The sequence below is a fragment of the Triturus cristatus genome, chromosome 7 (assembly GCF_964204655.1).
Source record: "Triturus cristatus chromosome 7, aTriCri1.1, whole genome shotgun sequence".
Lineage (NCBI taxonomy): Eukaryota > Metazoa > Chordata > Amphibia > Caudata > Salamandridae > Triturus > Triturus cristatus.
The window spans coordinates 824557492-824573049 of NC_140590.1; the positions used below are offsets into that span (position 1 = coordinate 824557492).

Genomic DNA, 15558 nt, shown 5'->3' on the forward strand with positions numbered 1-15558 from the left:
CTGTATTCAGACACTCATACTTTCTGTAGCATACTCCATAGAGTCAGGCACACATCCTTTTGTGTAGCACGCTGCAGTATATTATGCCTTTAATAATGGTCTGTGGGGTCAGAAATAAATCTTTTCTGGAGCAGGGTGCACTGCCTACAACTGTCACTAGAGATCCCTCGAGTCAGATATATGTCCTAGTTGTAATCAGGTTGCAGTACCTCAGGTCATCACTAGGGGGCTCTGGGGTATTCCCTGATGCAGGCTCCTGGATTCTGATATAAACCTTTTTTCTGAAGTGTGATGCAGTACCGTAGGCTAGAGATCCGTCATTACTAAAGGTCTTTGAAGTCAGAAACTAATCTTTTCTACATCATTGTACTGAGGCTGTTACTAGACGTCCTTCGAGTCAGACATATGTCCTTGCTGTAATCAGGCTGCGAAACCTTAAGCTATTGGTCCCTAGAGTCAGCCATATGACTATCCTGTAATTAGCTGGTAGTACCGTAGACAAAATACTCAGATGTCCTTGACTGTCTTTGGTTGAACGTGAAAAGAAACCGTGTCAAAATAAGTGTGCCTTTTCCTTCAGCAGGCCGTGCCACATAGAGGCTCTGACCTCATCATAAAGTTGCATATTCACTTTCACAAGTTTGTCCATTTTTTCTCATGTTCTATGTCATACATAAGTATGCTAATTGAGGCTGGGTAGTCATTATAACAGTTATAAAAACATTCATATACGTTCTAGAAGTCACCCTAATGTTCCTAGCTAATACTAGGCACTTGTATGTAAAACAGAGCAAACTTCTGGAATTGCAACAGGATTTTTATTTTACTCTATTTTTAGCCGCTGTCTTTGATGAAAACATTTCTGAATGCAATACTGAAATAATAATGGCTAGACAAAAAGCAATGACTGAGATTCAGCAAAGAACCCCCTTACTTTAGCACTAGAAGGATACACATTATCCAATCAAAACACAGTGAGACCCAAACACCAGAATACGAAAGAAAGATATCCCATCAAACAGAAATCTGAGATATGCATAGAGACCATCCCCTCGTGAGCAAGGGGCTTACCCAAAGCCCACACTAAGTATATGCTCAAGGCTTGAAAACAGTAGTTTCTGAAGCAAGATTTAAAAATGCTGGCACATGCCGTCAAGAAAGAGAATTCTTCTATGAAGATGTGCATCTGGATAACCTTTGGTACACAATTAGTAACAAGCATTGGTATTGCCAGTCAATCTGGCTTATGAATCAAAGAGCCTTTTGTGTCATTAATGGGTTTAGGCACAACAACAAGTCATGGTATATGCTCTCTGACACTTATCTTTTGACTCATACATCCATCCATCCATTCACTGACTCATTCTAGCATTCACCCTCTAACACAACCGCAATAAAACAAACATAAATAAATATACTTCCAGATAAATTAACCCCTTCGCTGCGGCGCGAATTCCGCCGCAGCGCTGGGGGGGTTTGGGGTGAGCGCGGCGCCGCCATGCTCATGACGGAACCACGCCGTCATGAGTCACGGGCGAGCTGTGCTCATGACGGCGTGGTTCCGTCATGACTCCACCCACTTGCGCTGATCTCCCGCACAGGCGGGGAAACAGCGCCGCGTGGGCGGAGCGGCCGCCAACGGCCGCAGCATGACGGAACCACTCCGCCATGAGCACACAGCGCCCGTGGCTCATGACGGAGTGGTTCCGTCATGAACATGCAAGGGGTTAAAAGATTACAAGTAAAAAATAGAAAAATGCTGCTGTCTAAACACAGCAGGCACGGGCCTGCAATAATGAAACTAAACATAGAAGCTGGTGTTTATCATGCAGAGGTCTGTTGTTTTAAATTTTCAGCATTGCTGCCACATTTAGAACTAAGGTGTTTGCCATCTTGGAATGGTAAAACAATGGTACACTGTGGATAACAGCATTCCATGATGGTCTCCTGGTTTAGAGGAAGCAGCAAAGTGGGATGCTGTGCGCTGCAGATGAAATGAATGGCAAGCTAGCTGCTTGTTAGAACTGCCTGGAGAGCTGTAGTATCCTCTTAAAAGATATTAAAATAAAAAGGGAAGCAAAGAAATGAAAGGGGAAGAGTAAAAGAAGAAAATTAAAAAATAAAGGACTGTCCAACAGCCCTGACACTGAAGTATTCCTTTTCATTTATATGAAGGGGTGATCAGAAATGCAGTCATTCACAGAGTAAGAGAGCCAATGACTGATGTCGAATTAACCATTTCCCCATGTAGTACGCTGTCATGGATGAAAGCAGAATGTAAATGACACTCAGGCAGACCAATAGCAGAACAAAGCAATCCAAACCCACTATGTAACCTTATGGATATTTATTTATATGCATGGATGTAGGTATTATTTAATGGTTTTTTCTATTAAAAGGCACACAGCTAACAAGAGGTTCTAGCAGGAATTATTAAAGGTCAAATCCATCGAGCCCTCCCCCCAGGTTTTGTCAGATGCTGTAATCAAATCAGAATCCATCCCCACAAAGGTAATCTGTAACATTTAATGGAGAAAAAAAACCTATCTGTCGTCTTTAATACAGAGAAATAACATCTGACCCAAAATTGCCTATTGACTTTAACATGTGGTTTTCGAAATCAATATGTCAGGCTGTTGGACTTGCCCCTTTTTGCAGGGTCATCCCTGAACTTTTGCCTTCCTCCTGTAATTTTTCTGACCTGTTGTTGGCTGTTTTATGACTCTGGGCACTTTACCACTGCTTATCAGTGCTACAGTGCATATGCTCTCTATTGTAAATTGATGTATGGATTAGTGACTCCATGATTGGCTTATTTGGTTTACTTGTCAGACCCTAGTACAGTGCACTGCGTGTGCCCAGGGCTTGGAAATCAAATGCTGCTAGTGGGCTTGCAGCACTGGTTGTGCCACCCACCAAAGCAGCCTGTAAAGTGTGTCTCAGGCCTGCCATTGCAGAGCCTATGTGCAGTCTGGTACTGCCATGTTGACTGGCCAAGTGCACCGACTTGCCGGTCCCTAAACCTTCCCTTCTCTTCATATCAGACACCCCGAAGGTAGGCCCAAGGGCAGGGTGCATTGTAAGTAAAAGGTAGGACATGCCCTGATGTGTGTGGCATGTCCTAATAGTGAATTACATTTTTCACTATTGCAAGGCTACCTGTTCCCCATAGGCCAGAATGGGCAGTTTGATTATAACATCCTATAAGTCTAACTGACCCAGGGAACATGGTAGAAATTCGAGTTTAGTATGCCTGAACTCAGTATTATAAAATACATCTTTTAGTGAAGTTGGTTTTAACATTCTGTGTTTGAAAATACCACTTTCAGAAAGTAGGTATTTTCTTGCCTAACTATTCAAGCCTGCCTCTGCTAGGTTGTGTATTCCTTGTCTGGAGTTTGAGTGACATGAGTTGGGGTATTCCAGGAGACAGTGTGAGTCAGCACAGGGCTGAATAGAGAGATCTGCATGTAGATGGGTGGGAGGAGTTGTGCCTTCCCTCCACAATGCTGGCTCCACCTCCTTTGGTGCGTCTGATGTCCCGGGCCTACACTGTGAATGGAAAGAAGGAGTCTTGTCAACAAAGTGCTCCAGGACTGACCAGAACTGGTTTGGACTAGGCAAAGGCCTCTCTGACTTCAGAGAACAATGAGAAAATGAGTATAAAAGGGGGGACCTAGACCCCGGAACTTTAGATCACTTTGGGAAACAAGAAGAACCTTTGCTGAGGAGAGGAACCAGAGAAACTAAGGAAGAAACTATCCCTAGCTGAGTGCTGTTTGGGGGATTGGCCTGCAGTGGTTGCCTGACTGCCAAAGAAAGGAGAAAGGAACTTTGTGCTTTTCAAATCAACTCCAAGGGTCTGAGATAAGCCTGCCTGCTCATGCTAAGCTACCAAGGGGGTGAGCAGGGGTTATTTTAGGAGTGTACCCCCTTACCCTGACTAGAAGCAAGGGTCCCTATTTGGTCAAAGGTACCTACCTCTGCCAACTAGAGACCCCCAGTTCTAACACAGGCCATCATAACTTTTCCTAATACACATATACAGTCATACAATTAGTTAATGTGCAAAATTTGAGTTTACAAAGCAAAATACTATTTATCATAAGAGGGTCTAATATGGATTCTGAGAGTGCAGACATTCTGTGCACACGGTTTTTTAGAGGGTATAACCAGTACTAAAGCTCCTGCGCGCTACGATAATCTGTGAGATTTCATATAGCAAAATACCTATCTGGAGGCTTTTATACAGAATAATAACAAGCACTCTTAAATGCCTATTGACTTTAACATATGCTTTTCTCAATCAATATGTCAGGCCTACTGCTTTTATCATAACTTTTCATTTAAATCAATCAGGTCTATAAACTATATTCAGTCAGACCTACTGTGTTAGTCCTATGCCTTTCCAAAAGGTAACCAACAGGTTTGTTTGGGGGGTCACCAACAACAAAACCCTTGCTTACTATGGTACTTTGTGAGATTCTATATAACAAAACACCTGCCTGCAGGCTTTAGCACAGTGTAATAATAATCCAAAATTAAAAGCCTACTGCCTTTCACACTACGGGGCGGGAACTGCGTCGCTCTTGCACCACGCAATGTGGTGCAAGTGGGACGCAAGTGCAAACTGCAATTTATATAGCCACAAAAGGCCAGCTTGCGTGGCCATTGGTGGCTTCATAAATCTTCAGTAACTCAACGCAGTGCAAATCGCTGCGTTGCATTAATCTGCCCTGGGAAGGCGTTCCAAAAGCCCATAGAAAGAGGAAAATGTCTCTAAGGAAGGTACCCCTTCCTGCACAAAACCAATTCTGCATGCAACACAGGCACTCTTGCACCCTGGTGGCACTAGGCAGCCAAAATGGCACCAGTGCAGGGACAAAGGCAAGGATGCACTCTATTCTTTGGAATATGGCACATTCCTGCCCTTTCCCTGTCACACAGCGCAGTAAGGTCACTCGCTGCACTGCCTGACTTTGCCATAAATATGGCCTTATGCATGTAATGCCTATTTGCTTTGTCATAGCTTTTCATTATAATCAAATCACAACTAAGGAATCTGACATAACTTTTCCCAGTGAACCGATGAGGCTGCTATCAATGGTTTGACAATGTACACAATACAGGTCTAATGAATTGCACAATAAACGGCCAATCATCAGGTATACATTTATAAAATTACAACTATGTATAAAATTACAGTTTTGAAAACAATATACAAGCAATACCAATATGGCCTAACAAAAATCATTACAGTAAAATTCTGATCTCAGGGTTAGTCAGAGTGGGTGACCAACACCAAAAACTCTTGCCTGCTATGGTAATCTGTGAGATTACATGTAACCAAATACCTTTATTTTCTGGAAGCATTTCACAATAAATAAGCCAATAAACAGGCAAGACCTATGGCATTCAGCATAACATTTTCCTGCACACTAATAAAGCCTTTAGCTATTATCATTGCTTCGTCACCATAGCTTACTGTACTCATCATAAGCTTTCCCAAAAGACAACCATCGAGCATACAATCATAAAGTTGTAAATGTATACAAAATTGCAGTTGCGAAAGCAAAACACTATCTCTTTTAAGAAGGGCTTAACAAGTATTCTCACAGTGCAAATCTTCTATAACCGTGGCCCGGAGAAATTGGGCATTACTATTGCAATTGGAGTTTCCATACTTGATTCTTGCACTAATTCCTTATTTCTCAGCCTTTTACCATCCAAACATTTCATAAGTTATATCAAGGAGGGGCAGTGGGGGCAGACAAGGGGTAATTGGGAATGCATTTTTACAATAACGTTGTAATTCCCAAGTTTGCAGCTAACGAGTTCTCAACCAAATCAGGAATTCTGTCCATTTGTAATGAGGGTGGACTTTTCTACTTGAGTAATTGAGGTTCTTATTTGTAAATCTCCCCAAATCCAGAATCTGAAAAAAATGCAGATTTAAAAATTCCTCAATGATAGGTAAAAAAACAGAAATTCTAAATGATAATTTAATGGGTAACACAGCTGGTTTGCCCAAGGTGTCTTACCAATTTAACTTTTCTCTGGTTTATAGGAGTCAGGTGCCAATCGTTTGGATGTAGCATAAGTAATGGATTATGGGTAGGGATGGCAGAACTTGCAGTTTCATTCTGTGGAATTCTGCGGGTTGCATTAAAATTCCGAGATACAGTGGAGTTCCGCCCATGGAAAGAAAATATGCAAGTCACAATGCTTGTGTTACATGTTTGCATCAGTAACATAAGCAATGCTGAGAAATCAGTGTGAGCGGAAGCAATCGGTGTACAAGAGTGTACAGGGTTTCAATTTGATTTTGCTGCTGCTGGAGTAGAAAATCTACTCAAGCTGAAGCTAATCTACTCGAAAAGCAGCCCTCTGACTGCAGCTGCTCACGACCGCCCATTTTCAAATATCACGTAAGGGATATCAAATTTCACTTACGTTGCTGAAGCCTCGCAAGAAACAATTCCGCCACACAGCGATTGGCGTAATTTGGCCAGAACTCCATGTTACAAAAGTAACTCAAAGTCGCCAAATTCTGCCAAATTCCGCAGGCAGAATGAAACATTCCACCCACCCCTGATTATGGGGCACTTAGTAAGAGGCTGATTTGAAGATACTGAAAAAAGACCACTGGTATTTCAAATATGATTTTTGTTGAAAGATGCTAGCAAAATAATCATATAAATAACAGTAATTCGTGATTTACAGAGCAAATAACGGTCCCAGGATTTACAGAGCACATAACGGTGTCAGGAGTTGCAGAACAAATAACAGGGACTCAGGAGTTACGGAGCCCATAACAGGAACACAGGATTTACAGGGCAGATAACATGGAATGATGAGTTTCAGTTGACTTGTGTTTGGATACTGTGTCCTGGACTCTGCTTGCCACTTGATGGACTACTAACCAAAATTTCCCTTCATGCTTTCATCTTACCTGTTCCCTACCCTCCCTTAGGAGAAGTCCCCAAGACTACGCAGCCAAGTTCGGTCCATGGTCGAAGCAGTGCTAGTGGATGGAAGAAGTAGTGCTGGGTCAAATGACAGCACCATGTTCACCCGCATTATGATCAGCAAGAGCTTAAGGGGACATGAAGGTATGGAAGCATACTCCTCCACACGGCTTTACATCTGCTGCAGTCCATTCCACCGTGCCTGGGTTATGTACTGTACTCGTGATTGCCAATGATTACCTGAATAACACTGATGCATCCTCAAATTAATTAACTCAGAACAGGAACACTTCTGTTGACATTTTTCATTCCTTTATATTCTCTAAATATTTTGTAGGGACAGTGAAGATTATATAAACAACACTTATGAATTAAAAGCAGAGCTACTGAGAGAAAATATTTAGTAAATTTATCAGAGTGGGATGTATAGTTAGGAAAAGAAAATACAGCAGTTTCCATTTAGAGCTTGAGGAAGCTTGAGCTCTCTTACAAATTAGTGAAGCTCCTACCCCTTCAGATGTGCAGTTCCCGTCCCTCATTTAAAGTCGATGTAACTGCCCGTGTTTCTCATGGCAGAGCCTCAGTTGAATACACTGTCATAATTAAGCCGGGCGGAGTTGGCAGAGTTCCACGGAGTTGGAAAAAAACTCAGTAGAACACCGCTTCCCTCCACCCCCCCTAATTTAAATTTTAAAAGCAGTAAAAAAAAAGCACTTATCTACTGTGGCGTCTCCAGGCTGCCCTCCTCCTCGCTGTGGTCTCTCTTTCCTCCTCTCCCTCGCCATCCTCATCCACACAAACTCCTACGATGTACGTCTTGGGAAGACTGCGCATGCCTTGTGCAGCTTTCCCAGCAGAAGTTTAAGAATATTTGTGAATTTAAAAATTTCATAAAATTACTTCAAGGTAGAAATGCAAATGTTTCCCTGTACCTTTAAGTTTTTTTCATGAATTTGACCACTGACTTCTCAGGTGATTTATACCCCATAGAAACATTTCAGGGCAGTAACTTCTCAATTGAGTGGTACTCCATGGAATGATATCAAGATACAGAGAATTCAAGAAACAACAACTCATTAAAGAATACAACGACTTACAAGTCTTCTGTACGTATGTATCACAAATATATTGTGCCCTTTGAACATGTGTCCAAGGAGTTTAGACTACATAAATCACAATTTATTCCATACCTCCAAATTCGTCATGCATTAAACCTAGATTATAGTCTGGTACCTAGAGGAGATACCAGACTATAATCCATTGGAAGCAAGACTGATGCTGGGCCCACTGAGCGCAAGGGAATTTCTAAGCTTTACAGGGCCCATTTTAATTAACATCACAGACCCACTTGAGGGAGTCAGGGCAGACTTGGGAGAGTGATATTGGTGAGTTGGACGAAGATGACTGACAAGAGGCCAATATGGCGGTCAGGATGCTCACCATTCCATCTAATTTGCGAATTATACAAGTCAACTATTTTCATCGGATATACTACAGCCCTGAATAACTGTAGAACGTGTGGTGATCCCCAAATGCTAACTGCACACGATGCGGATCGCATGGTAGGACCTTCTTTCGTGTACAAAATGCAAAAAAGGTCACTTGAGGTTATTAAAATCAACATTGACTTATTAGGTTTTTTAAACTTTGCCTAGTTGTGGGTCATCAAAAGATTTGAGAGGTCGTCTCACCCTCTACTTATCGAGGCATTCTTCATCATTTGATGACCTCTCACAACGGGGGTAGGAGTAATGTCACCATGGTGGACTCAACAGAGGGAAGCTAATCTAACCCTGGGAGTTCAGGACAAAACACTTGGTTCCTGGTTTTTGTCGGCAAGAGAAAAATATATAAAAAATACCCAGAGGTATACTCAAAGTATTCTTTATTTGGCGAGTACCTCTGGTATGTTTAAAAACACTGACAAAATGTCGGTCGTTTAGTGAAATACAATGAATCACCTGACCTGAGATCTTTGCATTACCAACATGTTTCCACCACTATACAAGCTGAAATGGTCTAGGGTCTTCTTCAGGGTAATAGACTGTAAGGCAATGGTGTGCATTCAGACCATGCAAATGGGTAAAAACTAAAACCCTACCGGTCACTCTGTTAATTCAGCAACACCCCAGTCATATTAAACTACAGGCTCCATGGCAAAATGTGGGGGACGCCTCCTCCATAGTCACACATTCGTCACAAGAAAAGGCGTAGAGGAATCACCTATCAGGCCCCCATACACTGCCGTATGTCCCAGATTATTGTTTGTTTTGCTGCTAAAACATTTCCTAAAATCTCCTCTTCTCCTCCCCTTGTCTGCCTGTGGTGCAGTGGAAGATTTGTGGAAGTGCCCCCTCACCATGGAGGACCTCATCTGCTATAGTTTCCAGGTGGCCCGGGGCATGGAGTTCCTGGCCTCCCGCAAGGTGAGTTGAACTAGTTCAAAGTAAATTGTCCTAGCCAGCCCTCCCAGATCACCTACTATGCGTGCTTCGACATGTCTTCCAGGTTAAAGAGGCAGACTGGCTTTGTTGGAAAAACCTAGGGTCTCCAGACAGACTGCAATATCTGAAAAGCCAAAATGGCTGGTGTAGATTCAGTTACAGGCAATCTTACTGACAAATGCAAACCAGATTAATATCTCGATTAATTGAGTAGCTGTCAGTTAATTTGGCCTAGGAATCAGTAATCTACCGTATTCAGTTGCGAGACTTGTCAGAAAGCCTACAAGCTGAATCAGTTTACAAAGATGTAACCTGTATTTCTACTTCGATCAGCCAATAAATTTAGCTCACTACCAAATTCAACAAGAAAATGACACAATAGCCTACTCCCTAGATCAGACCAGACTTTTTAAAGCTAGCTCACTGTCCGAACGAGGTAAGACAGCTGTGAGCTAGCTCATTACTGAACCTACCTGAAAGTTGTACGAAAACTAATTGCCTTAAGAAGACATGAAATTATATGGTTCCTTACTGCATGAATTTAGGCCAAGAAAGTATAACCTAGTTTACATCTCTGAAATCATCAGAGGATTGTACACTGGCTTAAAACATACATCATCCCGGATAATTGTAAACAAACATAATGACTAATTCAATCTGAAAAATGAGTCACCTTACAGCCTGATAGAATGCTACCTGAATTGCCCACAAAATTGTAATCTATCTTGCTTATCGATCAGGCCACAAAGTGAAAGCTGGTACACTACATGTATTACCCTAGCTGATTTCTCTAAATTTCTACCTGAACCACGCCAGAAAGTTGTAAGCCAATCTATTGTTGTAATCAGCCAGGACATTGTAACCTAGCTTAGTTCTCGAATATTCATTTACAACATTGAGCTAGCTTAATTTCTGAATAAACCCAGGAAATTATACATTTGATTTATAGCCAGATGAATTAAGAATAAGGTAGAAGGATAGAAGGATATATCTTTTTTACCTTATTCAGCTCCGAAAACTAGCTTTCTACTGAACACAGAACCCCATCTTAATGCCTTAATTATGTCAGAAAGTAGACAGATCCTATTACGAGACAAATCATCTAGAAAACTGAAAACTATTTTCTACCTATATAAGACAGACAAATTATAACTAGCACACTGTACTACCAGAGTCAACAAGAAAACTGAAAAGCACCTTCCGCCTAAATTATGCCAGAAAATTGTCAGCTACATTACTCCTTGAAATAGCCACATAAATTAAAGATTAGCATGCTATCCAAATCAAAGAAAAATTGAAAGCCAGCTCGCTACCCGAAGCAAACGGAATGCAAGAGTAGTGTACTACTGGCATCAGCCCAGACATTGGTTTGTACCATCAATACCCATCCTTTACTACCCAGTACTTTGAATGGTTTTCCTGAGACAACAGCTTTACTGCATCGTGTGTGATGTTCTCATCTTCTCTGTAGTGCATTCACAGGGACCTGGCTGCCCGGAACATTCTGCTTTCCGAGAACAATGTGGTGAAGATTTGTGACTTTGGGCTTGCAAGGGATATCTACAAGGACCCTGACTATGTCAGGAAGGGAAGTGTAAGTAAAAAAGGGCTTACATTTTTTTGTCAAAGCTAGCCTTGGTGTCTTTCATAAATCCAGTGACTCCCAGTAACGTTCGCTCAACTCCCTTAGACGAAGTGCCACCATCCTGTGCAATGTTGGTCTGTGTGAAGCAGGACTGGGCTACTAGAGCATCAGAATAAGAAGTTAGAGCAAAGGACTCTAGAAGGTATTCTTCTTCTTATGGAGAGATAGTGTAAAAGCCTAGGAGACATTTCCTACAAGAACATTCTTCACACCCTCCAGGAGAGATTTCCTCATACAACAGTGTGCTTTCGCGAGAAAAGCTTTTGTAGTAACAAAGACGAGTGGTTTGCAGCATATGGTAGAGGTTTCCTGAGATGACAGATAAGAAACTGACTCATAGGGGGAGGAGCCAAGATGGCGACCGGAGCAGACGCTTGAGCGCCCGGCTCCGTCGGCCCTTGGCCCCGGACTATTATCCTGATTCCTATCCTTGCCGATTCTCGAGGTGAAACGTGTACGACGACGCGCTGTCCACGCCACCACTTCCCCGAAGTCTCAGCCCGCCCTGATGCCGGAGTTTTTGGTGCTTTTGTTCTCCGCCCTGGACCCCTGCTCCATTGTGGCCTTTGCCGGCCCCCAGGAAGCTCCGCAGACCCGCTAGCGCAAATCCGAGCCCCGCGGTCCCGACCTCACCTAACATCACGGACTGTCGCCAGATGAGCCTGGGGAGGGACGGCCAGACACCTCCTGCACCCTGCGCCTGAAGGGCTGGGGCTGTAAGGTAAGCCCCGGTGAGGCGGGTCTCCTGCCCCGATCTGTGGACCGCGCTGTGGGAGGCTGCCGACCCCCTTCTTCTATTGCCTAGTCGGCTGCAAAGTGAACCCGAGGGAAGGGAGGCGACTGTTGGCTTTCCCGGTTGCGGCGCAGACCTGAGGGGAACTGACTCCTTGCTACGACCCCCCCCCCGGCCATTGTACCGTCCGGCGGTAAAACATGGCGTTGTTTGCTTGCTCGCGGCTGGGGGGTGATACTCCGGTCTTGCCCGCTGCCCGCTTCGCCCTCCCTCCACCAGACACCAGCTCCACGGTGCCGTCCCGGATTGTTGCCGATGTGGGGGTGCAGCTTCCGCTGACATGCGGCTCCGTACTGGCCGTCCTGTGGGACTTTCGTTTACAAATGTTTGCTCGCTTCCAGGCGCTAAGTGAGCAGTTTGACTCCCTGTTGTCGGCTGCGGGCCGTGAGCGCTCCGTCTGTCATCAACACGGCGTGGGTCTGCCAGTGCTTTTGTCCTCTTGCGGGGACGCAACGGCTGTGTGTGATCGTGCTACACTGGTGCCTGCATCTGGCTTTCCCGGCACCCAGGATCAATTGCTCTCCAGCTTAACAGCGGATACCTTGTTTCCCCGTTCATTGCTGCCTGCTTCATTGTTGCCTGCCTCACCGCGTCTGCAAGAGTATCCAGCTGAGCAACACCTAACATCCTCGAGGAATCGTTCACGGTGGCCTACTGCTTCTTTTCTGTGGAACTCCTGTACTCTACATGCCATGTCTGGACTTTATGTGGTGCACAAAGGGACCTCTACAGATGGTCGGCGGCCATTTTGGGATTCTACTTCACCATCTTCTCCCAAACGGCCATATTGTCTTTGTCTGCACGGGATGCGGGGCCTTCATGTAGGGGCTGGCTTAATCTCAAGCCCGCGATCGGGCCAGGGCTAGACTGATTAATATCGCCATGGTTTCACGGAGGGGCTGGACTGGGACTGGAACTGTATGTGTACTTTGTGCGCATTCGTCGCGATTTGTCTTCCTTCATCTAAATTGTTGTGACAATTCATTTTCACACGACCGCTTTTGGGGTAGTGGGTTCTCTGTGTATGGAAGCCAAAGATGGCCGATGGTTTAGGGCGCTCTGATGATACGTAGGCTCCTCCCCACCTTCTTCTTTTTGGGAGTTTAGATTAGAATAGTCCTATTCTTTTCTCACCCCCTTTAATATAGATGTATTGTTTTCTTATCTTTCTTTACTTTATTCTTACTCTCTTTCTTGTCTATATTTCGGGTTTATTGGGCGACAGGCACTATGCTGGGGGGGGGAAGGCCGTAGCCTCCGCATTGGTGTAGGGTGGGGGGGTAACTTACTGTTTCTAATTAGTTCTATGGGCCTTTTTTCTCTTTATGTTTCTGCGCTATACTTGTTTCGATTCTGGGTCCGGGTGGGGGGTTGACTGAGTGGGGGCGGCACTGTAGGGGTACGTAATTGCTCATGTGACTATCCTGTTATATAACTGCATTGCCTCACTGCCTGCGATTTTACTTCCATTGCTGTTTTAATGATGCTGCTGCTCTCCCGTGTGGTGAAGATATCGTGCGGACTCGAATCTCCTTGGTTCTTATTCTTCACTGACTATTTCCCTGATAAACTTATTTTGAAAACTTTAAAATTAACCTTCACTTCTCCTTTCCCTGGGGTCAAGGATCTCTCCAGTGTATGTTTCATAAATCGTTGCTAACCTTGACCGTTGAAGCACAGGGGCCGTAATGTTTGTATCAGTGCTTAACCGTATCGTGGCCGGCCTGAAGGTTGTAGGCCCGTATTTGTTCTTTTAATATGCACGAATAAAGGTTTTAAAAAAAAAAAAAAAAAAAAGAAACTGACTCATAGCTTCTATCAGAACTTTCGTCATAGCCTTACAAGAGTTTTCCTCACAGCCACTTGTATAATGCTTCTCACAGTTCATCACAGAGCTTGCTGCACAGTTTACAGAACAGTCTGTTTAAGCCACTTCTCTCATATACCTTCAGAGTAGTTCCTACATGGAGAGCTCCGCTGGGAGACTTCTACATATAGCCTAGAACAACATGCTTCACAAACTCAAAGAGTTTTGCTCATATTCCAGGTCTACTCTTTTACTAAAAAGATGTGTAACTACTCAGACAGCTTTGATGCTATAGCTGACCATGTCTGTTCTGCTTCTTTCCGTGCAGGCCCGCCTGCCCCTCAAGTGGATGGCACCAGAGAGCATTTTCGATAAGGTTTATACCACACAGAGTGATGTGTGGTCCTTTGGAGTCCTGTTGTGGGAGATCTTCTCCTTAGGTGAGTCTGTTATTGTAAGACATTAAGGCATTTTGGGACTACAGGACAGCAGGACAGACCCGTAGATATAGCTGAAGATTTCGATAAAACTAGTGACTTTAAAAAGCTGGGACTGAGTCAGTTACATGTTCCAGAACTCAAATGTCATACAGTAGGTATCTAAAGATGAAGGTCTACAGAGAAAGAACAAGATATCAAAGTTTTCTTTCTGAAAAGATCTCATGTGGCACTCCATTTTGTTGGTATAAATTAGCTGTCCAGTAAAGAACAGCCAAACTCAATTAGCATGCGATTCTTATCCAGGATTCATTCAACAGGAGAAAATATTTCCATGCACTCTATTCCGGTGCTACATTCCATGTTATCGTCTTTTAAGGAGTACCATTAATGTCACAGTCCGAACAGCACAACAGGGATTTTTTTTTCATGGCACAGCATTCTGAGGGGCCTATTCCAGAGCACTTCTATGCGAGGGGCATTAAATCACAGCAAAGTATTCTGGAGATTAATTATTTAATGGCACGGTGTAAGAAATTGGGTTACTGGTTGAGGTCATTGAAACCCTACTCAAGTAGTAACCACAATTTGCTGTCAGGGTGAGGTCACAGGCAACATTAAATTAGCCTGTGCTCAACCCTCGGGTAGCTTGGCACTAAGCAGTCAGACTTAACTTAGAGGCAATGTGTAAAGTAATTGTACAACGCTTCAAACAATAACAAAGTGAGGATATACAAGAAAAGTGATTCTATACTTGATTGGAAAAATAGAGTAAAATGTAATAAATTAAACAAGACCAAAACCACAAAATCCTATCAATATAACCGGAGATATGCAATTTTCAGGATTTTAGTGAAAACAGCACCAAAGAGCACAAAGTGCCATATGTGGCTATCTGGTCGTGCCAGAACGGGACACAGTCACGAGTTCAGTCTGACCGCAATGGAGCGCGGGCCGGCTACAGGAACCCAATTAGGCCCATTGAACAAGAGTACTTTACATCCTGGTTGTAGAGTGTTGTACGATTCGGTGTCAAGGATGCTTCAGTTCTGAGGAGTTGTGAGTCTGCGAAGTGAGGTTCTATGCCGTCGTTGATGATCCCGTCCTCGAGGGGTTTGCGATGTGAGGTCCGTGTCGAGGATGTGCCGTGAAGCTGTGGTGATGTGTCATTTCCAAAGAGCTTTGAAGCTATGCAGAGTATGCTATCGTCATCGAGGCTGCCATCGATGAGTGGTTGGTGATGCAAGAGGCTGTGTTGGGAATGTGTCACGCAGCGGTAGTTCCGATGCATCTGGGTGTTGCAAGATCAATGTGGAGTCCTTGCACTGGAAGAACCCATGCAGCAGAGGCTTGTGCTGCGAAGCAGAAATGATGCGGCGGTTCTGCTGGATCCACAGATGGACTGGCAGAGCACCTTCGGGCCCACTTCCAAGAGTCCTGGACTGGGGTGGTACCAAAACTCAC

At 43.9% G+C, this 15558-nt stretch overlaps 1 protein-coding gene across 3 annotated transcripts in view; it reads left to right on the forward strand.

Annotated features, from left to right (window-relative positions):
- Positions 1-15558, forward strand: part of FLT4 (fms related receptor tyrosine kinase 4) — a 486636-nt gene that overhangs the window by 395764 nt on the left and 75314 nt on the right. For all 3 annotated transcript variants that reach the window (XM_085617743.1, XM_085617741.1, XM_085617742.1), the window contains 4 exons: positions 6974-7112; positions 9300-9394; positions 10884-11006; positions 13986-14097. In XM_085617743.1, the coding sequence (XP_085473869.1) occupies positions 6974-7112; positions 9300-9394; positions 10884-11006; positions 13986-14097 (469 nt within the window). The remainder of the gene's footprint in view (positions 1-6973; positions 7113-9299; positions 9395-10883; positions 11007-13985; positions 14098-15558) is intronic.